Raw genomic sequence first — 25,188 nt, 5'->3', positions numbered from 1 at the left:
TAGTCTCTCATCTCCCTGTATCAGGCAGTCTCTCTGTAGTATCAGGTATTCTCTCATCTCCCTGTATCAGGCAGTCCCTCTGTAGTATCAGGTAGTCTCTCATCTCCCGGTACCAGGCAGTCTCTCTGTAGTATCAGGCTGTATCTCATCTCCCTGTATCAGGAAGTCTCTCTGTAGTATCAGGTATTCTCTCATCTCCCTGTATCAGGCAGTCCCTCTGTAGTATCAGGTAGTCTCTCATCTCCCTGTATCAGGCAGTCTCTCTGTAGTATCAGGTAGTCTCTCATCTCCCTGTATCAGACAGTCTCTCTGTAGTATCAGGTAGTCTCTCATCTCCCTGTATCAGACAGTCTCTCTGTAGTATCAGGTAGTCTCTCATATCCCTGTATCAGACAGTTTCTCTGTAGTATCAGGTAGTATCTCATCTCCCTGTATCAGGCAGTCTCTCTGTAGTATCAGGTATTCTCTCATCTCCCTGTATCAGGCAGTCCCTCTGTAGTATCAGGTAGTCTCTCATCTCCCGGTACCAGGCAGTCTCTCTGTAGTATCAGGCTGTATCTCATCTCCCTGTATCAGGCAGTCTCTCTGTAGTATCAGGTATTCTCTCATCTCCCTGTATCAGGCAGTCCCTCTGTAGTATCAGGTAGTCTCTCATCTCCCTGTATCAGGCAGTCTCTCTGTAGTATCAGGTAGTCTCTCATCTCCCTGTATCAGACAGTCTCTCTGTAGTATCAGGTAGTCTCTCATCTCCCTGTATCAGACAGTCTCTCTGTAGTATCAGGTAGTCTCTCATATCCCTGTATCAGACAGTTTCTCTGTAGTATCAGGTAGTATCTCATCTCCCTGTATCAGGCAGTCTCTCTGTAGTATAAGGTAGTCTCTCATCTCCCTGTATCAGGTAGTCTCTCTATAGTATCAGGTAGTCTCTCATCTCCCTGTACCAGGCAGTCTCTCTGTAGTATCAGGTATTCTCTCATCTCCCTGTATCAGGCAGTCCCTCTGTAGTATCAGGTAGTCTCTCATCTCCCGGTACCAGGCAGTCTCTCTGTAGTATCAGGCTGTCTCTCATCTCCCTGTATCAGACAGTCTCTCTGTAGTATCAGGTAGTCTCTCATATCCCTGTATCAGACAGTTTCTCTGTAGTATCAGGTAGTATCTCATCTCCCTGTATCAGGCAGTCTCTCTGTAGTATCAGGTATTCTCTCATCTCCCTGTATCAGACAGTCTCTCTGTAGTATCAGGTAGTCTCTCATCTCCCGGTACCAGGCAGTCTCTCTGTAGTATCAGGCTGTATCTCATCTCCCTGTATCAGGCAGTCTCTCTGTAGTATCAGGTATTCTCTCATCTCCCTGTATCAGGCAGTCTCTCTGTAGTATCAGGCTGTATCTCATCTCCCTGTATCAGGCAGTCTCTCTGTAGTATCAGGTATTCTCTCATCTCCCTGTATCAGGCAGTCCCTCTGTAGTATCAGGTAGTCTCTCATCTCCCTGTATCAGGCAGTCTCTCTGTAGTATCAGGTAGTCTCTCATCTCCCTGTATCAGACAGTCTCTCTGTAGTATCAGGTAGTCTCTCATCTCCCTGTATCAGACAGTCTCTCTGTAGTATCAGGTAGTCTCTCATCTCCCTGTATCAGACAGTCTCCCTGTAGTATCAGGTAGTCTCTCATATCCCTGTATCAGACAGTTTCTCTGTAGTATCAGGTAGTATCTCATCTCCCTGTATCAGGCAGTCTCTCTGTAGTATCAGGTATTCTCTCATCTCCCTGTATCAGGCAGTCCCTCTGTAGTATCAGGTAGTCTCTCATCTCCCGGTACCAGGCAGTCTCTCTGTAGTATCAGGCTGTATCTCATCTCCCTGTATCAGGCAGTCTCTCTGTAGTATCAGGTATTCTCTCATCTCTCTGTATCAGGCAGTCCCTCTGTAGTATCAGGTAGTCTCTCATCTCCCTGTATCAGGCAGTCTCTCTGTAGTATCAGGTAGTCTCTCATCTCCCTGTATCAGACAGTCTCTCTGTAGTATCAGGTAGTCTCTCATCTCCCTGTATCAGACAGTCTCTCTGTAGTATCAGGTAGTCTCTCATATCCCTGTATCAGACAGTTTCTCTGTAGTATCAGGTAGTATCTCATCTCCCTGTATCAGGCAGTCTCTCTGTAGTATCAGGTATTCTCTCATCTCCCTGTATCAGGCAGTCCCTCTGTAGTATCAGGTAGTCTCTCATCTCCCGGTACCAGGCAGTCTCTCTGTAGTATCAGGCTGTATCTCATCTCCCTGTATCAGGCAGTCTCTCTGTAGTATCAGGTATTCTCTCATCTCCCTGTATCAGGCAGTCCCTCTGTAGTATCAGGTAGTCTCTCATCTCCCTGTATCAGGCAGTCTCTCTGTAGTATCAGGTAGTCTCTCATCTCCCTGTATCAGACAGTCTCTCTGTAGTATCAGGTAGTCTCTCATCTCCCTGTATCAGACAGTCTCTCTGTAGTATCAGGTAGTCTCTCATATCCCTGTATCAGACAGTTTCTCTGTAGTATCAGGTAGTATCTCATCTCCCTGTATCAGGCAGTCTCTCTGTAGTATCAGGTATTCTCTCATCTCCCTGTATCAGGCAGTCTCTCTGTAGTATCAGGTATTCTCTCATCTCCCTGTATCAGGCAGTCCCTCTGTAGTATCAGGTAGTCTCTCATCTCCCGGTACCAGGCAGTCTCTCTGTAGTATCAGGCTGTATCTCATCTCCCTGTATCAGGCAGTCTCTCTGTAGTATCAGGTATTCTCTCATCTCCCTGTATCAGGCAGTCCCACTGTAGTATCAGGTAGTCTCTCATCTCCCTGTATCAGACAGTCTCTCTGTAGTATCAGGTAGTCTCTCATCTCCCTGTATCAGACAGTCTCTCTGTAGTATCAGGTAGTCTCTCATATCCCTGTATCAGGCAGTCTCTCTGTAGTATCAGGTAGTCTCTCATCTCCCAGTATCAGGCAGTCTCTCTGTAGTATCAGGCTGTATCTCATCTCCCTGTATCAGGCAGTCTCTCTGTAGTATCAGGTAGTCTCTCATATCCCTGTATCAGACAGTTTCTCTGTAGTATCAGGTAGTATCTCATCTCCCTGTATCAGGCAGTCTCTCTGTAGTATCAGGTATTCTCTCATCTCCCTGTATCAGGCAGTCCCTCTGTAGTATCAGGTAGTTTCTCATCTCCCGTTACCAGGCAGTCTCTCTGTAGTATCAGGCTGTATCTCATCTCCCTGTATCAGACAGTCTCTCTGTAGTATCAGGTAGTCTCTCATATCCCTGTATCAGACAGTTTCTCTGTAGTATCAGGTAGTATCTCATCTCCCTGTATCAGGCAGTCTCTCTGTAGTATCAGGTATTCTCTCATCTCCCTGTATCAGACAGTCTCTCTGTAGTATCAGGTAGTCTCTCATCTCCCGGTACCAGGCAGTCTCTCTGTAGTATCAGGCTGTATCTCATCTCCCTGTATCAGGCAGTCTCTCTGTAGTATCAGGTATTCTCTCATCTCCCTGTATCAGGCAGTCCCTCTGTAGTATCAGGTAGTCTCTCATCTCCCTGTATCAGGCAGTCTCTCTGTAGTATCAGGTAGTCTCTCATCTCCCTGTATCAGACAGTCTCTCTGTAGTATCAGGTAGTCTCTCATCTCCCTGTATCAGGCAGTCTCTCTGTAGTATCAGGTAGTCTCTCATCTCCCTGTATCAGGCAGTCTCTCTGTAGTATCAGGCTGTATCTCATCTCCCTGTATCAGGCAGTCTCTCTGTAGTATCAGGTAGTCTCTCTTCTCCATGTATCAGGCAGTCTCTCTGTGGTATCATGTAGTCTCTCATATCCCTGTACCAGGTAGTCTCTCTGTAGTATCAGGTAGTCTCTTATCTCTCTGTATCAGGCAGTCTCTCTGTAGTATCAGGTAGTCTCTCATCTCCCTGTATCAGGTAGTCTCTCATCTCCCGGTATCAGGCAGTCTCTCTGTAGTATCAGGTAATCTCTCATCTCCCTGTATCAGACAGTCTCTCTGTAGTATCAGGTAGTCTCTCATCTCCCTGTATCAGACAGTCTCTCTGTAGTATCAGGTAGTCTCTCATCTCCCGGTACCAGGCAGTCTCTCTGTAGTATCAGGCTGTATCTCATCTCCCTGTATCAGGCAGTCTCTCTGTAGTATCAGGTATTCTCTCATCTCCCTGTATCAGGCAGTCCCTCTGTAGTATCAGGTAGTCTCTCATTTCCCTGTATCAGACAGTCTCTCTGTAGTATCAGGTAGTCTCTCATCTCCCTGTATCAGACAGTCTCTCTGTAGTATCAGGTAGTCTCTCATCTCCCTGTATCAGGCAGTCTCTCTGTAGTATCAGGTAGTCTCTCATCTCCCTGTATCAGACAGTCTCTCTGTAGTATCAGGTAGTCTCTCATCTCCCTGTATCAGACAGTCTCTCTGTAGTATCAGGTAGTCTCTCATATCCCTGTATCAGACAGTTTCTCTGTAGTATCAGGTAGTATCTCATCTCCCTGTATCAGGCAGTCTCTCTGTAGTATCAGGTATTCTCTCATCTCCCTGTATCAGGCAGTCTCTCTGTAGTATCAGGTATTCTCTCATCTCCCTGTATCAGGCAGTCCCTCTGTAGTATCAGGTAGTCTCTTGTAACGGATCACCTGGCACCCCGACCGGGTACCTCCGTTGAATGAATGCTCCTAGTGCTTTCCGAGGACTCCAAGCACTCCACTTGACACCGTACGCACTGCAGACCCCACGAACTGCCGAAGCTTGGTTGAGGTCTCACCGTCTCCTACACACCCTGGACCTACGACAAGGCTCCAGGCTCCAGTGGGTGGACCTCTCCTAAAACCAGAGATCAGGAACAGCCCTTAAAAGAGCTAGTAGTTATAGCCAGGGGAGTATACACGTATAGCAATCCCCACACACATGAGACGAGGCTCTATGTTGAAGGTGAAACAGGAACTGACTGTACTTCACGTACAGCCTCTTTTATTCACAAACCAAAAACATAGTACTGCCCACAGGGGTTTGAAATACAACCAATCAGTAATTAACAACACATACAATGCAACTACAGCAACCAATCGTTCACGCCCCCAGAGGACCAGAATGAAGACTGGGACATATGACAACATATCCCCACAATGCATCATGGTCTCCTCCCCTCTGTCTGGAGACAACCTGAGGAGCAATCCAATTATCTCTGAGGACAAAGGGAGATCGCCAATACACATGTGAGGACAACAGGACAGACATCACCCTTTAAACACACAATGGGACAATGGCACAATAGAAACACACCCAGCATTTTCCTCCCAAGCTGACAAGTTACAATTATTATAGATTGTTACAACTTTGTGAGTTTACATTGGCCATACATATAACTTACATTAATTCAAACAGTATAACGTGGGGACAAACCTATCCAAAATTCACTTGAATCGGTTCAGGGGTTTAAAAGTTAGTATATGGCCCATAATCCTGGGGCAAAAAGCCAGCAGCCAGTCCTCTCCAAAACCCAGTGGCGAGGTCGGTTTCGCCACACATCTCCCCCTCCCAGGGAAGACTAACCAGATACCTGACCTCACGGTCAGTACCTGAGTTAGTCTGGCAGTCCAACCACAACCCAATACTGGACCTGTTGAATCTTGGGGCCTGGCTCTGTTCTGTATGTCCCCAGCTGTTGAGTGGGCATCTGCTACTCCTCGCTTCCTTGTGGTTCTCCAGCTTGGAACTGTAGGTACTTGGTGGGCAGAGGCCGACTGCGCTCTGCCCAGATGCCAGCTCTTCCGCTGGGGTAGCCTGTGGGAAGTCCGGCTCTGGAGAAGAGGATAGGGGAGGGCAGAGGCCGACTGCGCTCTGCCCAGATGCCAGCGCTTCCGCTGGGGTAGCCTGTGGGAAGTCCGGCTCTGGAGAAGAGGATAGGGGAGGGCAGAGGCCGACTGTGCTCTGCCCAGATGCCAGCGCTTCCACTGGGGTAGCCTGTGGAAAGTCAGCCTCTGGAGAAGAGGATAGGGGAGGGCAGAGGCTGACTGCGCTCTGCCCAGATGCCAGCTCTTCCGCTGGGATGTGGTCAGGGAATCCTATCCCCAGGACCCTGTTGCAGATCGGCTGTGGAGAGGAGGAATCGCTTACCTCCTCCTCCTGGCATTCCTGCAGGGTTGGTGGGGGATCTGAACCGGCCGTCCAGCATCCCGGTAGGCCTGGTGCAGAGACCGCGGTCCCATCTGCACCATCGGAGTTAGGGGTGCTGTCCCCCTCCTCCTCCTGGTATCCCTGCGGAGATGGCTGGAGATCTGGACCGACCGTCCAGCATCTCTGTAGGACTGGTAGAGAGACCTCGGTCCCATCTCCACCTGCCATCTGTGGGTCCTCCCAGGACCAGTCTGTGAGGTCCCTCAACATTTGCGAGTAAGGACCACCTGCGTCCACACCTGGCAACTCCGGCTGCTGTTGAGGGTCTGGGCCAGCTGCCCAGCATCCCGGTGGAGAGACCTCGGTCCCGTCTCCCCCTGCCTGTTGTGGTTCCTCACAGGACCAGTTTATGAGGACTTCTACCTCTGTAGCTGGTACTGAAGCAGGGGATACTTCAGTCGGGTCTTCCCAGCTGTAGGGTTGTAGGTCTGGGACTGCCACCCAGCTCTCTGGCAGTGTATATTGGGACCGAATTGAGCTGAAGAAGTATTGGTAGTCCTGCTCCAGCTCCCACTCCTTTGTCACTAGAGATGCCAGGTCTTGTCTCACCTCTCTCGCTGTAGCCCAATCATGCATAGCCTCCCTGTAGTCATAGATATCCCAGAACCGGGACGCTCCAGCATCTCCGAACTCCGGTTCTGCGAAGGCCTCAAACAACAGGCCAGGGCCATCAGAATTCTCACCCTCGGGTCTGTCGTGCTCAGCCATCCAGGGGGAGTGCCGAATCACATACCACCAGAGTGCCTGGTAGGCGTCATCTAGCCAAAGCTCCTTCCATACCAGGCTCTCCAGTTCTGTCACCCACTCATTCAGGGGCTTCTCTCCCAGAAGGGGCATTCGCAGGGCCACTCGCATCCGCAACTGCTGTTCCTCACTGGGGAGACACTCGCCCCGCCGCCGCTGGGCATTTTCCAGGGCATCATACCAGACGCCTTTCCGGACTGAATCCCTCCAGTCCGGGTCATCCTCATCCTCGTAGTGGAACGCTGTTTGAAGACTAGCCGATTCCATCCTGCTGTAGCCAGGGGCGCTGTACGGATACTAGCGTTACCCTCAATTTAGTAAATCCACGAACGGTGTCTCCGAGCTGCTTCTCCTCACACTAGGACGCCATCCCACTGCTTGCCACCAATGTAACGGATCACCTGGCACCCCGACCGGGTACCTCCGTTGAATGAATGCTCCTAGTGCTTTCCGAGGACTCCAAGCACTCCACTTGACACCGTACGCACTGCAGACCCCACGAACTGCCGAAGCTTGGTTGAGGTCTCACCGTCTCCTACACACCCTGGACCTACGACAAGGCTCCAGGCTCCAGTGGGTGGACCTCTCCTAAAACCAGAGATCAGGAACAGCCCTTAAAAGAGCTAGTAGTTATAGCCAGGGGAGTATACACGTATAGCAATCCCCACACACATGAGACGAGGCTCTATGTTGAAGGTGAAACAGGAACTGACTGTACTTCACGTACAGCCTCTTTTATTCACAAACCAAAAACATAGTACTGCCCACAGGGGTTTGAAATACAACCAATCAGTAATTAACAACACATACAATGCAACTACAGCAACCAATCGTTCACGCCCCCAGAGGACCAGAATGAAGACTGGGACATAGGACAACATATCCCCACAATGCATCATGGTTTCCTCCCCTCTGTCTGGAGACAACCTGAGGAGCAATCCAATTATCTCTCAGAACAAAGGGAGATCGCCAATACACATGTAGATACAACAGGACAGACATCACCATTTAAACACACAATGGGACAATGGCACAATAGAAACACACCCAGCATTTTCCTCCCAAGCTGACAAGTTACAATTATTATAGATTGTTACAACTTTGTGAGTTTACATTGGCCATACACATAACTAACATCAATTCAAACAGTATAACTTGGGGACAAACCTATCCAAAATTCACTTGAATCGGTTCAGGGGTTTAAAAGTTAGTATATGGCCCATAATCCTGGGGCAAGAGGCCAGCAGCCAGTCCTCTCCAAAACCCAGTGGCGAGGTCGGTTTCGCCACATCTCTCATCTCCCGGTACCAGGCAGTCTCTCTGTAGTATCAGGCTGTATCTCATCTCCCTGTATCAGGTAGTCTCTCTGTAGTATCAGGTAGTCTCTCATCTCCCTGTATCAGGTAGTCTCTCATCTCCCGGTATCAGGCAGTCTCTCTGTAGTATCAGGTAGTCTCTCATCTCCCTGTATCAGGTAGTCTCTCATCTCCCGGTATCAGGCAGTCTCTCTGTAGTATCAGGTAATCTCTCATCTCCCTGTATCAGGCAGTCTCTCTGTAGTATCAGGTAATCTCTCATCTCCCTGTATCAGACAGTCTCTCTGTAGTATCAGGTAGTCTCTCATCTCCCTGTATCAGACAGTCTCTCTGTAGTATCAGGTAGTCTCTCATCTCTCTGTATCAGGCAGTCTCTCTGTAGTATCAGGTAGTCTCTCATCTCTCTGTATCAGGCAGTCTCTCTGTAGTATCAGGTAGTCTCTCATCTCCCTGTATCAGGTAGTCTCTCATCTCCCGGTATCAGGCAGTCTCTCTGTAGTATCAGGTAGTCTCTCATCTCCCTGTACCAGGCAGTCTCTCTGTAGTATCAGGTAGTCTCTCATCTCCCTGTATCAGGCAGTCTCTCTGTAGTATCAGGTAGTCTCTCATCTCCCTGTACCAGGCAGTCTCTCTGTAGTATCAGATAGTCTCTCTTCTCCCTGTATTAGGCAGTCTCTCTGTAGTATCAGGTAGTATATCATCTCCCTGTATCTGGCAGTCTCTCTGTAGTATCATATAGTCTCTCATCTCCCTGTATCAGGCAGTCTCTCTGTAGTATCAGGTAGTCTCTCATCTCACTGTATCAGGCAGTCTCTCTATAGTATCAGGTAGTCTCTCATCTCCCTGTATCAGGCAGTCTCTCTGTAGTATCAGGTAGTCTCTCATCTCCCTGTATCAGGCAGTCTCTCTGTAGTATCAGGCTGTATCTCATCTCCCTGTATCAGGTAGTCTCTCTGTAGTATCAGGTAGTCTCTCATCTCCCTGTATCAGGTAGTCTCTCATCTCCCGGTATCAGGCAGTCTCTCTGTAGTATCAGGTAGTCTCTCATCTCCCTGTATCAGGTAGTCTCTCTGTAGTATCAGGTAGTATATCATCTCCCTGTATCAGGCAGTCTCTCTGTAGTATCAGGCTGTATCTCATCTCCCTGTATCAGGTAGTCTCTCTGTAGTATCAGGTAGTCTCTCATCTCCCTGTATCAGGTAGTCTCTCATCTCCCGGTATCAGGCAGTCTCTCTGTAGTATCAGGTAGTCTCTCATCTCCCTGTATCAGGTAGTCTCTCATCTCCCGGTATCAGGCAGTCTCTCTGTAGTATCAGGTAATCTCTCATCTCCCTGTATCAGACAGTCTCTCTGTAGTATCAGGTAGTCTCTCATCTCCCTGTATCAGACAGTCTCTCTGTAGTATCAGGTAGTCTCTCATCTCCCTGTATCAGGCAGTCTCTCTGTAGTATCAGGTAGTCTCTCATCTCTCTGTATCAGGCAGTCTCTCTGTAGTATCAGGTAGTCTCTCATCTCCCTGTATCAGGTAGTCTCTCATCTCCCGGTATCAGGCAGTCTCTCTGTAGTATCAGGTAGTCTCTCATCTCCCTGTACCAGGCAGTCTCTCTGTAGTATCAGGTAGTCTCTCATCTCCCTGTATCAGGCAGTCTCTCTGTAGTATCAGGTAGTCTCTCATCTCCCTGTACCAGGCAGTCTCTCTGTAGTATCAGATAGTCTCTCTTCTCCCTGTATTAGGCAGTCTCTCTGTAGTATCAGGTAGTATATCATCTCCCTGTATCTGGCAGTCTCTCTGTAGTATCATATAGTCTCTCATCTCCCTGTATCAGGCAGTCTCTCTGTAGTATCAGGTAGTCTCTCATCTCCCTGTATCAGGCAGTCTCTCTGTAGTATCAGGTAGTCTCTCATCTCCCTGTATCAGGCAGTCTCTCTGTAGTATCAGGTAGTCTCTCATCTCCCTGTATCAGGCAGTCTCTCTGTAGTATCAGGCTGTATCTCATCTCCCTGTATCAGGCAGTCTCTCTGTAGTATCAGGTAGTCTCTCATCTCCCTGTATCAGGTAGTCTCTCATCTCCCGGTATCAGGCAGTCTCTCTGTAGTATCAGGTAGTCTCTCATCTCCCTGTATCAGGTAGTCTCTCATCTCCCGGTATCAGGCAGTCTCTCTGTAGTATCAGGTAGTCTCTCATCTCCCTGTATCAGACAGTCTCTCTGTAGTATCAGGTAGTCTCTCATCTCCCTGTATCAGACAGTCTCTCTGTAGTATCAGGTAGTCTCTCATCTCTCTGTATCAGGCAGTCTCTCTGTAGTATCAGGTAGTCTCTCATCTCTCTGTATCAGGCAGTCTCTCTGTAGTATCAGGTAGTCTCTCATCTCCCTGTATCAGGTAGTCTCTCATCTCCCGGTATCAGGCAGTCTCTCTGTAGTATCAGGTAGTCTCTCATCTCCCTGTATCAGGCAGTCCCTCTGTAGTATCAGGTAGGCTCTCATCTCCCTGTACCAGGCAGTCTCTCTGTAGTATCAGATAGTCTCTCTTCTCCCTGTATTAGGCAGTCTCTCTGTAGTATCAGGTAGTATATCATCTCCCTGTATCTGGCAGTCTCTCTGTAGTATCATATAGTCTCTCATCTCCCTGTATCAGGCAGTCTCTCTGTAGTATCAGGTAGTCTCTCATCTCCCTGTATCAGGCAGTCTCTCTGTAGTATCAGGCTGTATCTCATCTCCCTGTATCTGGCAGTCTCTCTGTAGTATCAGGTAGTCTCTCATCTCCCTGTATCAGACAGTCTCTCTGTGGTATCAGGTAGTTTCTCATCTCCCTGTATCAGGCAGTCTCTCTGTAGTATCAGGTAGTCTCTCATCTCCCTGTATCAGGCAGTCTCTCTGTAGTATCAGGCTGTATCTCATCTCCCTGTATCAGGCAGTCTCTCTGTGGTATCATGTAGTCTCTCATCTCCCTGTATCAGGCAGTCTCTCTGTAGTATCAGGTAGTCTCTCATCTCCCTGTATCAGGCAGTCTCTCTGTAGTATCAGGTAGTCTCTCATCTCCCTGTATCAGGTAGTCTCTCATCTCCCGGTATCAGGCAGTCTCTCTGTAGTATCAGGTAATCTCTCATCTCCCTGTATCAGGCAGTCTCTCTGTAGTATCAGGTAGTCTCTCATCTCTCTGTATCAGGCAGTCTCTCTGTAGTATCAGGTAGTCTCTCATCTCCCTGTATCAGGCAGTCTCTCTGTAGTATCAGGTAGTCTCTCATCTCCCTGTATCAGGCAGTCTCTCTGTAGTATCAAGTAGTCTCTCATCTCCCTGTATCAGACAGTCTCTCTGTAGTATCAGGTAGTCTCTCATCTCCCTGTATCAGACAGTCTCTCTGTAGTATCAGGTAGTCTCTCATCTCCCTGTATCAGGCAGTCTCTCTGTAGTATCAGGTAGTCTCTCATCTCCCTGTATCAGGCAGTCTCTCTGTAGTATCAGGTAGTCTCTCATCTCCCTGTATCAGGCAGTCTCTCTATAGTATCAGGTAGTCTCTCTTCTCCCTGTATCAGGCAGTCTCTCTGTAGTATCAGGTAGTCTCTCATCTCCCTGTATCAGGCAGTCTCTCTGTAGTATCAGGTAGTCTCTCATCTCCCTGTATCAGGCAGTCTCTCTGTAGTATCAAGTAGTCTCTCATCTCCCTGTATCAGACAGTCTCTCTGTAGTATCAGGTAGTCTCTCATCTCCCTGTATCAGGCAGTCTCTCTGTAGTATCAGGTAGTCTCTCATCTCCCTGTATCAGACAGTCTCTCTGTAGTATCAGGTAGTCTCTCATCTCCCTGTATCAGGCAGTCTCTCTGTAGTATCAGGTAGTCTCTCATCTCCCTGTATCAGGCAGTCTCTCTGTAGTATCAGGTAGTCTCTCATCTCCCTGTATCAGACAGTCTCTCTGTAGTATCAGGCAGTCTCTATGTAGTATCTGCACCGCACAATCTCCCCAGCAGGTGGCAGTGGATCACCTCCTGACCCTCCTGCACCGCACGATCTCCCCAGCAGGTGGCAGTGGACCTCCCGCCTGAGGCTGTCACTGATCAGCTGCCCCCTAGTGAAGGAGGCGTGTCCTTACCAAGTGGGGGCGGGGCACAGGGCATGTCCAGTTCTTTCTTTCCGAAACGCCTCAAACAGTGGCGTCATTTCCGGTCATGTGCTTTTTCATGTGTCCTTTCAGCCAATCAGATGATGGATCGTGGAGGCGTGGCTGCCACGTGGCAGTGAACTTCTGAGGAGAGAAGCCTGGAAACTACATCTCCCGGCATGCTGGGCGGCGCCAGGACGACAGTGACGTCATTTGTGTTGTGTTGGAACCCGGAAGTAAGAAGTAAAATCAGAGGTCGGAGCAGAGGCGGCTGCGGCGGTGGTCGGTGCAGGACAGGTGAGGGCCCCAGACCCCGGGCTCTAGCCCCGCCCCCTGATTACCATATCTGATCCCCGGGAGCCATCTGACAAAACGTAGCCTCCCTCTAATTATCATATTACTCCTATATAGCTACAGTTATATCATCACACCCCTCATTAGCATCTCCCTGGCATTAGCATAAGTTTCCTCCCCTGGGGTCAGCGCGTCCACTCCATTCCGGTCAGCGCGTCCCCTCCCCCGGGGTCAGCGCGTCCCCTCCCCCGGGGTCAGCGCATCCCCTCCCCCGGGGTCAGCGCGTCCCCTCCCCCGGGGTCAGCGCGTCCCCTCCCCCGGGGTCAGCGCGTCCCCTCCCCCCTGGTCAGCGCGTCCCCTCCCCTCAGCGCGTCCCCTCCCCTCAGCCCGTCCCCTCCCCTGGGGTCAGCCCGTCCCCTCCCCTCGGGTCAGCGCGTCCCCTCCCCTCAGCCCGTCCCCTCCCCTGGGGTCAGCCCGTCCCCTCCCCTCGGGTCAGCGCGTCCCCTCCCCCCGGGTCAGCGCGTCCCCTCCCCTCAGCCCGTCCCCTCCCCTGGGGTCAGCCCGTCCCCTACCCTCGGGTCAGCGCGTCCCCTCCCGTCAGCCCGTCCCCTCCCCTCGGGTCAGCCCGTCCCCTCCCCTGGGGTCAGCCCGTCCCCTCCCCTGGGGTCAGCCCGTCCCCTCCCCTGGGGTCAGCCCGTCCCCTCCCCTGGGGTCAGCGCGTCCCCTCCCCTGGGGTCAGCGCGTCCCCTCCCCTCGGGTCAGCCCGTCCCCTCCCCTCGGGTCAGCGCGTCCCCTCCCCTGGGGTCAGCGCGTCCCCTCCCCTGGGGTCAGCGCGTCCCCTCCCCTCGGGTCAGCCCGTCCCCTCCCCTCGGGTCAGCCCGTCCCCTCCCCTCGGGTCAGCGCGTCCCCTCCCCTGGGGTCAGCGCGTCCCCTCCCCCGGGGTCAGCGCATCCCCTCCCCCGGGGTCAGCGCGTCCCCTCCCCCGGGGTCAGCGCGTCCCCTCCCCCCTGGTCAGCGCGTCCCCTCCCCCCGGGTCAGCGCGTCCCCTCCCCTCAGCGCGTCCCCTCCCCTCAGCCCGTCCCCTCCCCTGGGGTCAGCCCGTCCCCTCCCCTCGGGTCAGCGCGTCCCCTCCCCCCGGGTCAGCGCGTCCCCTCCCCTCAGCCCGTCCCCTCCCCTGGGGTCAGCCCGTCCCCTACCCTCGGGTCAGCGCGTCCCCTCCCGTCAGCCCGTCCCCTCCCCTCGGGTCAGCCCGTCCCCTCCCCTGGGGTCAGCCCGTCCCCTCCCCTGGGGTCAGCCCGTCCCCTCCCCTGGGGTCAGCCCGTCCCCTCCCCTGGGGTCAGCCCGTCCCCTCCCCTGGGGTCAGCGCGTCCCCTCCCCTGGGGTCAGCGCGTCCCCTCCCCTCGGGTCAGCCCGTCCCCTCCCCTCGGGTCAGCCCGTCCCCTCCCCTGGGGTCAGCGCGTCCCCTCCCCTGGGGTCAGCGCGTCCCCTCCCCTGGGGTCAGCGCGTCCCCTCCCCTGGGGTCAGCGCGTCCCCTCCCCTCAGCCCGTCCCCTCCCCTCAGCCCGTCCCCTCCCTCTAGTTAGAATATCGTGCCCTTCGCCAGCATGAGTCTCCCTCTCATTAGCATATTTTGGGGCGGTTCTGTGACTCTTGCTCCTCCCCAGATGTCGCTGTTTGGAGAGATGGAGGAGATGGGGAGCCCCGACTTCCTGGATGATCTGCTGGACGACATATTCCCAAGTGGCTCTGCCGACATCAGCCAGGGTGTGGGGGGCTGGGGGCCGCTGGATGCCGAGGTGAGGGTCAGGGCGCTGTGCGACGGGGTGGAGGGCGCTATGCAGTGTGCGACGGGGTGGAGGGCGCTATGGAGTGTGCGACGGGGTGGAGGGCGCTATGCAGTGTGCGACGGGGTGGAGGGCGCTATGCAGTGTGCGACGGGGTGGAGGGCGCTATGCAGTGTGCGACGGGGTGGAGGGCGCTATGGAGTGTGCGACGGGGTGGAGGGCGCTATGGAGTGTGCGACGGGGTGGAGGGCGCTATGGAGTGTGCGACGGGGTGGAGGGCGCTGTGCAGTGTGCGACGGGGTGAAGAGCGCTGTGCAGTGTGCGACGGGGTGGAGAGCGCTGTGCAGTGTGCGACAGGGTGGAGGCGCTGTTTGATGGGGTGGGGACGCTGTGCAGTGTGTGACGGGGTGGGGGTGCTGTGTGACAGGTTGGGGGGCGCTGTGGGGTGGGGGGTACTGTGCAGTGTGTGACAGGGTGGGGGTACTGTGCAGTGTGTGACAGGGTGGGGGCGCTATGCAACAGGGTGTGGGCACTGTGCTCTGTGTGGCGGGGTGGAAGCGGTGTGTGGCGGGGTGGAAGCGGTGTGTGGCGGGGTGGAAGCGGTGTGTGGCAGGGTGGAGTTGCTGCGCTGGTTTAGGACAGGGTGGAGGGAGGCGCTGCGCGGTGTGTGGCGGGGTGGAGCTGCTGCGCTGGTTTAGGACAGGGTGGAGGCGGTGTGGGGTGGAGCTGCTGCGCAGTGTGTGGCGGGGTGGAGCTTCTGCGCAGTGTGTGGCAGGGTGGAGCTGCTGCGCAGTGTGTGGCGGGGTGGAGCTGCTGCGCAGTGTGTGGCGGGGTGGAGCTGCTGCGCTGGTTTAGGACAGGGTGGAGCTGCTGCGCGGTGTGTGGCGGTGTGGAGCTGCTGCGCAGTGTGTGGCGGTGTGGAGCTGCTGCGCAGTGTGTGGCGGTGTGGAGCTGCTGCGCAGTGTGTGGCGGTGTGGAGCTGCTGCGCAGTGTGTGGCGGGGTGGAGCTGCTGCGCTGGTTTAGGACAGGGTGGAGCTGCTGCGCTGGTTTAGGACAGGGTGGAGGCGGGGTGGGGCTGCTGCGCAGTGTGTGGCGGGGTGGAGCTGCTGCGCAGTGTGTGGCGGGGTGGAGCTGCTGCGCTGGTTTAGGACAGGGTGGAGCTGCTGCGCTGGTTTAGGACAGGGTGGAGCTGCTGCGCAGTGTGTGGTGTGGTGGAGCTGCAGCGCTGGTTTAGGACAGGGTGGAGCTGCTGCGCAGTGTGTGGCGGGGTGGAGCTGCTGCGCAGTGTGTGGCGGGGTGGAGCTGCAGCGCTGGTTTAGGACAGGGTGGAGCTGCAGCGCTGGTTTAGGACAGGGTGGAGCTGCTGCGCGGTGTGTGGCGGGGTGGAGCTGCTGCGCTGGTTTAGGACAGGGTGGAGCTGCTGCGCAGTGTGTGGCGGGGTGGAGCTGCTGCGCAGTGTGTGGCGGGGTGGAGCTGCTGCGCTGGTTTAGGACAGGGTGGAGTATCATGGAGTTAATTTTGACTACTATCTATGTTCCTCTGCCAGGCCTTTAGTGCCACTGTGGTGGACCGTTTCCTGTCTGAACTCCTGGGCAGTCCGCTGGGTGATGACCCGGGCTCCCCCCTGGCCAGTGACAGTGGAATATCTGAGGGCCACGCAGCGGTCCTGTCTCCTGCTAACTGGGAGCCAACTCCACCCGACAGCCCCAGCTTCATACAGACTGAACACAACTACTCTATGCTGCTGGAGGATGATATCTGTGCCCTGCAGAGCGTGCGATCCGAAACCTGTGATGGGGATGTGCTGATCGACCTGGGTATGTCCTCAGCGGGAGCAGACAGGTCATGGAGTCTTCTGAATGTTGTGTGGAGTCATCATTGGTGCCACCGTCCCCACCTCTCATCTGTGTATATCACCACCTCACTCCCACCATGTGACCATCACTAACATCTTCTCCTGATATCTCACCTGTCCTCCCAGATATCTTATCATTTATTGTCCTCACCATCTCCTGATATCTCACCTGTCCTCCCAGATATCTGATCATTCAGTGTCCTCACCATCTCCTGATATCTCACCTGTCCTCCCAGATATCTGATCATTCAGTGTCCTCACCATCTCCTGATATCTCACCTGTCCTCACCATCTCCTGATATCTCACCTGTCCTCCCAGATATCCTATCATTCATTGTCCTCACCATCTCCTGATATCTCACCTGTCCTCCCAGATATCTTATCATTCATTGTCCTCACCATCTCCTGATATCTCACCTGTCCTCCCAGATATATAATCATTTAGTATCCTCACCATCTCCTGATATCTCACCTGTCCTCCCAGATATCCTATCATTCAGTATCCTCACCATCTCCTGATATCTCACCTGTCCTCTCCGATATCTAATCATTCAGTATCCTTACCATCTCCTGATATCTCACCTGTCCTCTCCGATATCTAATCATTCAGTATCCTCACCATCTCCTGATATCTCACCTGTCCTCTCCGATATCTAATCATTCAGTATCCTCACCATCTCCTGATATCTCACCTGTCCTCCCAGATATCTTATCATTCAGTGTCCTCACCATCTCCTGATATCTCACCTGTCCTCCCAGATATCTAATCATTCAGTGTCCTCACCATCTCCTGATATCTCGCCTGTCCTCCCAGATATCTGATCATTCAGTGTCCTCACCATCTCCTGATATCTCACCTGTCCTCCCAGATATCCTCTCATTCAGTGTCCTCACCATCTCCTGATATCTCGCCTGTCCTCCCAGATATCTGATCATTCAGTGTCCTCACCATCTCCTGATATCTCGCCTGTCCTCCCAGATATCTAATCATTCATTGTCTTCACCATCTCCTGATATCTCACCTGTCCTCCCAGATATCCTCTCATTCAGTGTCCTCACCATCTCCTGATATCTCACCTGTCCTCCCAGATATCCTGTTAGTGTCCTTACCATCTCCTGATATCTCACCTGTCCTCCCAGATATCCTGTTAGTGTCCTTACCATCTCCTGATATCTCACCTGTCCTCCCAGATATCCTATCATTCATTGTCCTCACCATCTCCTGATATCTCACCTGTCCTCCCAGATATCTTATCATTCATTGTCCTCACCATCTCCTGATATCTCACCTGTCCTCCCAGATATCTAATCATTCATTGTCCTCACCATCTCCTGATATCTCACCTGTCCTCCCAGATATCTGATCATTCAGTGTCCTCACCATCTCCTGATATCTCACCTGTCCTCCCAGATATCTAATCATTCATTGTCCTCACCATCTCCTGATATCTCACCTGTCCTCCCAGATATCTAATCATTCATTGTCCTCACCATCTCCTGATATCTCACCTGTCCTCCCAGATATCCTATCATTCAGTGTCCTCACCATCTCCTGATATCTCACCTGTCCTCCCAGATATCCTATCATTCAGTGTCCTCACCATCTCCTGATATCTCACCTGTCCTCCCAGATATCCTATCATTCAGTGTCCTCACCATCTCCTGATATCTCACCTGTCCTCCCTTATCCTGTTAGTGTCCCCACCATGTCCTCGTTTTCTGACCAGTTTCCCCCTGGCGCTCCTTGTTTTCTGATGTCTTTGGTCTCTCTGCAGATGTCTGCTTGGAGCAGTCTGACCTGGAGCTGACAGACCCGGGTAATCTTTGTGTTGAGGATGAGGAGGAGGAAGAGGAGGAGGACTATGGCTGTCAGTACCAGAGTCAGCAGGTGAGCCATGGTCAGGAGCTCGGAGCACAGGACCAGAAGGGACTGTGTTCTTTAGGTGAAATGTTCTGCTCTGTGTGACAGGGTCTACATCTGACCGAGGAGGAAGCTCGGCTGCTTGGGAAGGAAGGAGTCTCATTACCTCAGCATCTGCCCCTCACAAAGGTAATTACAGCCGTGGTGTCTCTGTCTGTAGTATTCGAGCTGCGGTGGCCATGTGGAGGAGGAGAGCTGCAGCTAAGTCTTGTTGTTTGCGCAGGCGGAGGAGCGTGTTCTGAAACGCGTGCGCAGGAAGATCCGGAACAAGAGATCAGCACAGGAGAGTCGGAAGAAAAAGAAGGAATATGTGGACGGGCTGGAGAACAGGTCGGCCCCCCCACCCCCTCGTACAGGGGTGTTCACCAGTCTCTAGATCTAGGACCAGGAGGGCGCCTCTCCCCATGTGTCCTCGTGTACCACACAGTCAGGGTCTCATCAGTCTCCTCTGTAGGGTCACTGCGTGTACAGTAACTCCCATCATCTCACAGCCCTCCCTCTATCTGTACCACAGTCAGTAATTCTATACCCCCCCCAGTATATATGTGGGGTCACTGTGTACAGTAACTCCCATCATCCCCTCTATCTGTACCACAGTCAGTAGTTCCATACCCCCCAGTATATATGTGACGTCTCTGTCCTCTCTATAGGGTCACTGTGTGTACAGTAACTCCCATCATCCCCTCTGACGTCTCTGTCCTCTCTATAGGGTCACTGTGTGTACAGTAACTCCCATCATCCCCTCTGACGTCTCTGTCCTCTCTATAGGGTCACTGTGTGTACAGTAACTCCCATCATCCCCTCTGACGTCTCTGTCCTCTCTATAGGGTCACTGTGTGTGCAGTAACTCCCATCATCCCCTCTGACGTCTCTGTCCTCTCTATAGGGTCACTGTGTGTACAGTAACTCCCATCATCCCCTCTGACGTCTCTGTCCTCTCTATAGGGTCACTGTGTGTACAGTAACTCCCATCATCCCCTCTGACGTCTCTGTCCTCTCTATAGGGTCACTGTGTGTGCAGTAACTCCCATCATCCCCTCTGACGTCTCTGTCCTCTCTATAGGGTCACTGTGTGTACAGTAACTCCCATCATCCCCTCTGACGTCTCTGTCCTCTCTATAGGGTCACTGTGTGTACAGTAACTCCCATCATCCCCTCTGACGTCTCTGTCCTCTCTATAGGGTCACTGTGTGTACAGTAACTCCCATCATCCCCTCTGACGTCTCTGTCCTCTCTATAGGGTCACTGTGTGTACAGTAACTCCCATCATCCCCTCTGACGTCTCTGTCCTCTCTATAGGGTCACTGTGTGTGCAGTAACTCCCATCATCCCCTCTGACGTCTCTGTCCTCTCTATAGGGTCACTGTGTGTACAGTAACTCCCATCATCCCCTCTGACGTCTCTGTCCTCTCTATAGGGTCACTGTGTGTACAGTAACTCCCATCATCCCCTCTGACGTCTCTGTCCTCTCTATAGGGTCACTGCGTGTACAGTAACTCCCATCATCCCCTCTGACGTCTCTGTCCTCTCTATAGGGTCACTGCGTGTGCAGTAACTCCCATCATCCCCTCTGACGTCTCTGTCCTCTCTATAGGGTCACTGTGTGTGCAGTAACTCCCATCATCCCCTCTGACGTCTCTGTCCTCTCTATAGGGTCACTGTGTGTGCAGTAACTCCCATCATCCCCTCTGACGTCTCTGTCCTCTCTATAGGGTCACTGTGTGTGCAGTAACTCCCATCATCCCCTCTGACGTCTCTGTCCTCTCTATAGGGTCACTGTGTGTGCAGTAACTCCCATCATCCCCTCTGACGTCTCTGTCCTCTCTATAGGGTCACTGTGTGTACCGCTCACAATCAGGAGCTACAGAAGAAGGTTCAGCAGCTGCAGCGGCAGAACTAGTAAGTGCCTGACACCTCCGCCATATACTTCATATAGGTAATGCCCCACCCCTTGTGACTCCTCCCACTTTATGCCCCACCCCTTATATCACATGATCAGCAGTTATGTCATGTTTAATGTGTAATGGTGGCTTCTCCTCTGCAGCTCCCTCCTCCAGCAGCTGAGAAACCTGCAGGCTCTGTTCAGCCAGACTGGAGCCAAGACCTCGTCCTCCAGCACTTGTGTCATGGTGAGTGTGGTGACGGTGTCCTGTAGAGAGTGTGGTGACGGTGTCCTGTAGAGAGTGTGGTGACGGTGTCCTGTAGAGAGTGTGGTGACGGTGTCCTGTAGAGAGTGTGGTGACGGTGTCCTGTAGAGAGTGTGGTGACGGTGTCCTGTAGAGAGTGTGGTGACGGTGTCCTGTAGAGAGTGTGGTGACGGTGTCCTGTAGAGAGTGTGGTGACGGTGTCCTGTAGAGAGTGTGGTGACGGTGTCCTGTAGAGAGTGTGGTGACGGTGTCCTGTAGAGAGTGTGGTGACGGTGTCCTGTAGAGAGTGTGGTGACGGTGTCCTGTAGAGAGTGTGGTGACGGTGTCCTGTAGAGAGTGTGGTGACGGTGTCCTGTAGAGAGTGTGGTGACGGTGTCCTGTAGAGAGTGTGGTGACGGTGTCCTGTAGAGTGTGTGTGGTGACGCTGTCCTGTAGGGAGTGTGTGTGGTGACGGTGTCCTGTAGGGTGTGTGTGTGGTGACGGTGTCCTGTAGGGTGTGTGTGTGGTGACGGTGTCCTGTAGGGTGTGTGTGTGGTGACGGTGTCCTGTAGGGTGTGTGTGTGGTGACGGTGTCCTGTAGGGTGTGTGTGTGGTGACGGTGTCCTGTAGGGTGTGTGTGTGGTGACGGTGTCCTGTAGGGTGTGTGTGTGGTGACGGTGTCCTGTAGGGTGTGTGTGTGGTGACGGTGTCCTGTAGGGAGTGTGTGTGGTGACGGTGTCCTGTAGGGAGTGTGTGTGGTGACGGTGTCCTGTAGGGAGTGTGTGTGGTGACGGTGTCCTGTAGGGAGTGTGTGTGGTGACGGTGTCCTGTAGGGAGTGTGTGTGGTGACGGTGTCCTGTAGGGAGTGTGTGTGGTGACGGTGTCCTGTAGGGTGTGTGTGTGTGTGTGTGTGTGTGGTGACGCTGTCCTGTAGGGTGTGTGTGTGTTGACGCTGCCCTGTAGGGTGTGTGTGTGTGTGTGTGTGTGTGTGTGGTGGCGGCGGTGTCCTGTAGGGAGTGTGTGGTGACGGTGTCCTGTAGGGAGTGTGTGGTGACGGTGTCCTGTAGAGTGTGTGTGGTGACGGTGTCCTGTAGAGTGTGTGTGGTGACGGTGTCCTGTAGGGGGGGTGTGTGTGTGTGTGTGGTGACGGTGTCCTGTAGAGTGTGTGTGTGGTGACGGTGTCCTGTAGGGAGTGTGTGTGGTGACGGTGTCCTGTAGGGAGTGTGTGTGGTGACGGTGTCCTGTAGGGTGTGTGTGTGGTGACGGTGTCCTGTAGGGTGTGTGTGTGTGTGGTGACGGTGTCCTGTAGGGTGTGTGTGTGTGTGGTGACGGTGTCCTGTAGGGTGTGTGTGTGTGTGGTGACGGTGTCCTGTAGGGTGTGTGTGGTGACGGTGTCCTGTAGGGTGTGTGTGTGTGTGGTGACGGTGTCCTGTAGGGTGTGTGTGTGTGTGGTGACGGTGTCCTGTAGGGTGTGTGTGTGTGGTGACGCTGCCCTGTAGGGTGTGTGTGTGTGGTGACGCTGCCCTGTAGGGTGTGTGTGTGGTGACGCTGTCCTGTAGGGAGTGTGTGTGGTGACGCTGTCCTGTAGGGAGTGTGTGTGGTGACGGTGTCCTGTAGGGTGTGTGTGTGGTGACGGTGTCCTGTAGGGTGTGTGTGTGGTGACGGTGTCCTGTAGGGAGTGTGTGTGGTGACGGTGTCCTGTAGGGTGTGTGTGTGTGGTGACGCTGCCCTGTAGGGGGGGTGTGTGTGTGTGTGTGTGTGTGGTGACGCTGCCCTGTAGGGTGTGTGTGTGTGGTGACGCTGTCCTGTAGGGTGTGTGTGTGTGTGTGGTGACGCTGTCCTGTAGGGTGTGTGTGTGTGTGTGTGTGGTGACGCTGTCCTGTAGGGTGTGTGTGTGTGTGTGGTGACGCTGTCCTGTAGGGTGTGTGTGTGTGTGTGTGTGGTGACGCTGTCCTGTAGGGTGTGTGTGTGTGTGTGTGGTGACGCTGTCCTGTAGGGTGTGTGTGTGTGTGTGTGTGTGGTGACGCTGTCCTGTAGGGTGTGTGTGTGTGTGGTGACGCTGCCCTGTAGAGTGTGTGTGTGTGTGTGTGTGGTGACGCTGCCCTGTAGGGTGTGTGTGTGTGTGTGTGTGTGTGTGTGTGTGTGTGGTGACGCTGTCCTGTAGGGTGTGTGTGTGTGTGTGTGTGTGTGTGTGGTGACGCTGTCCTGTAGGGTGTGTGGTGACGGTGTCCTGTAGGGGGGGTGTGTGTGTGTGTGTGTGGTGACGCTGTCCTGTAGGGGGTGTGGGTGTGGGTGTGTGTGTGTGTGTGTGTGTGGTGACGCTGTCCTGTAGGGTGTGTGTGTGTGTGGTGACGCTGTCCTGTAGGGTGTGTGTGTGTGGTGACGCTGTCCTGTAGGGTGTGTGTGTGTGGTGACGCTGTCCTGTAGGGTGTGTGTGTGTGGTGACGCTGTCCTGTAGGGTGTGTGTGTGTGGTGACGCTGTCCTGTAGGGTGTGTGTGTGTGGTGACGCTGTCCTGTAGGGTGTGTGTGTGTGGTGACGCTGTCCTGTAGGGGGTGTGTGTGTGGTGACGCTGTCCTGTAGGGTGTGTGTGTGTGGTGACGCTGTCCTGTAGGGTGTGTGTGTGTGGTGACGCTGTCCTGTAGGGTGTGTGTGTGTGTGGTGACGCTGTCCTGTAGGGTGTGTGTGTGTGTGTGTGTGGAGACGCTGTCCTGTTAAGACTACACCTCCAATCTGCACCCAGAAGAGGCTGCTCTTCTCAGTGCAGCAGCCATTGTGCTGGGTGCCCCTCTCTCCGACCCTCAGGCTGCCTGCTGACTGTCTCCCTTCTTCCTCTGCAGGTCCTGGCGCTCTCTTTCTGCCTTATCCTCTTCCCCAGCCTGTATCCATTTGGATTAAACCTTGGAAACGGCAACCTTCATGGAGGTAAGTGCAAGAGCAGACAGTCACTGGCCGACTAGTTAATCTCAGACGTTCATGGCATTTCCACAGGATGTGATCGATGTGGGGCCCCATCTTTAGAACAGGGGTCCCCTTCTCCCTGCCCCGCTGGCTGCCACATGGAGGAGGACGGGTTTACGGAGCCATCCGAGCTCACTGTCATAGATGTGAATGGGAGCCACGGACGTGGAGCAGCTCGGCAGGTTGCATAAAGCCAGCCACTTATCGCAGCCTGGATGTCCCAGAGGTCGGAGTCACATATTTCAGACATATTCTGTGGAAATATCATAAATGGGAGACGGGATACCCCTTTAGAAGGGTTTTCCAAGATTATTATTATTTTTTTTTACTGATAAGTTATCCTCTGGATCGGTTATCGGTATCTGATGGGTGGGGGTCTGACAGCTTGGACGCCCGCAGATCAGCTGTTTGAGAAGGCACATTGTGGGGGATGATAGCATAGCCGCTGCAGTCATATGACCTCTCCTCTCTTTCAGTCCTTTCCCGTCAGCTGCGTGAGTTCCCTCTTCGGGGTGGTGCCGTCCCAGCAGAGGCCAATGAGCTGGAAGTACGTCTAGACAAGGTGGTTCTAGACAAGTCTCCTTTGGGACCATCTCAGGAGCCTTCTCTGCTGGACCTGTCCCATCAGGAGCTCCATCTGGAGCCGTCTCTGCAGGGTGCTCAGAATGACACCCCTGAGATCCAGGATGTGGGGACTGCCGAATCGAAGCCTTCTATCAATAGCAATTCCTCCTCAGACCTTGACCCCAAGAATCAGCAGGGAGCCATGAGGCAGCCTGCGGCCGCCCACCGCTCTGAACCGCCGGAGGCAGTGCCCGTCATAGCGGACAAGCAGGTGTGGCGGGAGAAGGGGCGCAGCGTCATCATTAGTCCTGTCCACTCGGATGAGATGTAGAGACTGCAGCCGTCTGGGCCTTGTCCTTACTGGGGCCACTTCTCTCTCGCCCCTTATTAGACTGGAGGGGCTGGAACCCCCTTATCGAGACACCCCGACCCGCCCCTTCTGGAAATGGTGTATCGGCGTCTGGGGGCGGGAGCTGCACTGAGATCTGTATATATTTATGTCCTGTCTTGTAAGAAATAAATTTTATATAGTGGAGGGGTGTCCCCGCTTGTGAATGTTTTCACACCCCTGCCCAATGTGCATATAGTGGGGGGTGGTATTGAAATAGAAATATTAATATTTGAAATCCGCTTTCATCAGCCTTTGTGTAAGGAAAGGTAAAAATCCCTCAACCGCCGTCAGTCAGACACAGGTGTTACCATGCTGAATTCTTGCTGAGCAACTGCCCCTCCTCCTCCTCCTCCTCCTGCCCAGTATGTTTCTTTTATTTACTCACAAAAGGTGTAAAAGGGGCCGGCCCATAACAAGCACACAGGAAGTGATGGCACACAGGAAGTGATGGCACACAGGAAGTGATGGCACACAGGAAGTGATGGCAAACAGGAAGTGATGGTACACAGGAAGTGATGGCACACAGGAAGTGATGGCACACAGGAAGTGATGGCACACAGGAAGACAAGACGTCATCATTTAGAATACCCTAGCCAACAAACACATGTATACAATAATCTCCCATTACCACTGGAGTGAACCCCATCCATCCTTGCTCAGTGATCAATGCCAGATAAAGTTACTATGATCCTCATGCATGTTTATTTACAGGACAGCGTCATTATCTCCGGCGGCTGATCAGGCGCACTAGAGACAACAAACGCACGTTCCTTTCATATATTGTTCTCTTAACAAATGCATCCACGCCAAGCTAATAAATCTGCGTCTTGCGTGGGGGCCCTAGCTGGCGTCCATACATCAGCCAACAAAACACTGCTCTGCTGAACACATCAGTCTCCCCCGGCCCACAGCCCAGTGCTTAGCACATGGACCATTCGCCGACGGAGA

The 25,188-nt window shown here is 53.3% G+C and overlaps 1 protein-coding gene across 1 annotated transcript; it reads left to right on the top strand.

Moving 5' to 3' along the window:
- Positions 1–12,517: 12,517 nt before the first annotated feature.
- CREB3 (cAMP responsive element binding protein 3) lies at positions 12,518–24,382 on the top strand. Its single transcript, XM_040420670.1, has 10 exons — positions 12,518–12,642; positions 14,303–14,434; positions 15,970–16,240; positions 18,054–18,166; positions 18,248–18,328; positions 18,423–18,529; positions 20,030–20,098; positions 20,244–20,328; positions 23,165–23,249; positions 23,762–24,382. Exons 2-10 carry the CDS (start codon positions 14,303–14,305, stop codon positions 24,178–24,180), a joined length of 1,362 nt encoding a protein of 453 aa, XP_040276604.1. The 5' UTR covers positions 12,518–12,642; the 3' UTR covers positions 24,181–24,382.
- The last annotated feature ends 806 nt before the right edge of the window (positions 24,383–25,188 follow it).

The sequence above is a fragment of the Bufo bufo genome, chromosome 2 (assembly GCF_905171765.1).
Source record: "Bufo bufo chromosome 2, aBufBuf1.1, whole genome shotgun sequence".
Classification (NCBI taxonomy): domain Eukaryota; kingdom Metazoa; phylum Chordata; class Amphibia; order Anura; family Bufonidae; genus Bufo; species Bufo bufo.
This window is presented reverse-complemented; position numbering and strand designations above follow the sequence as displayed.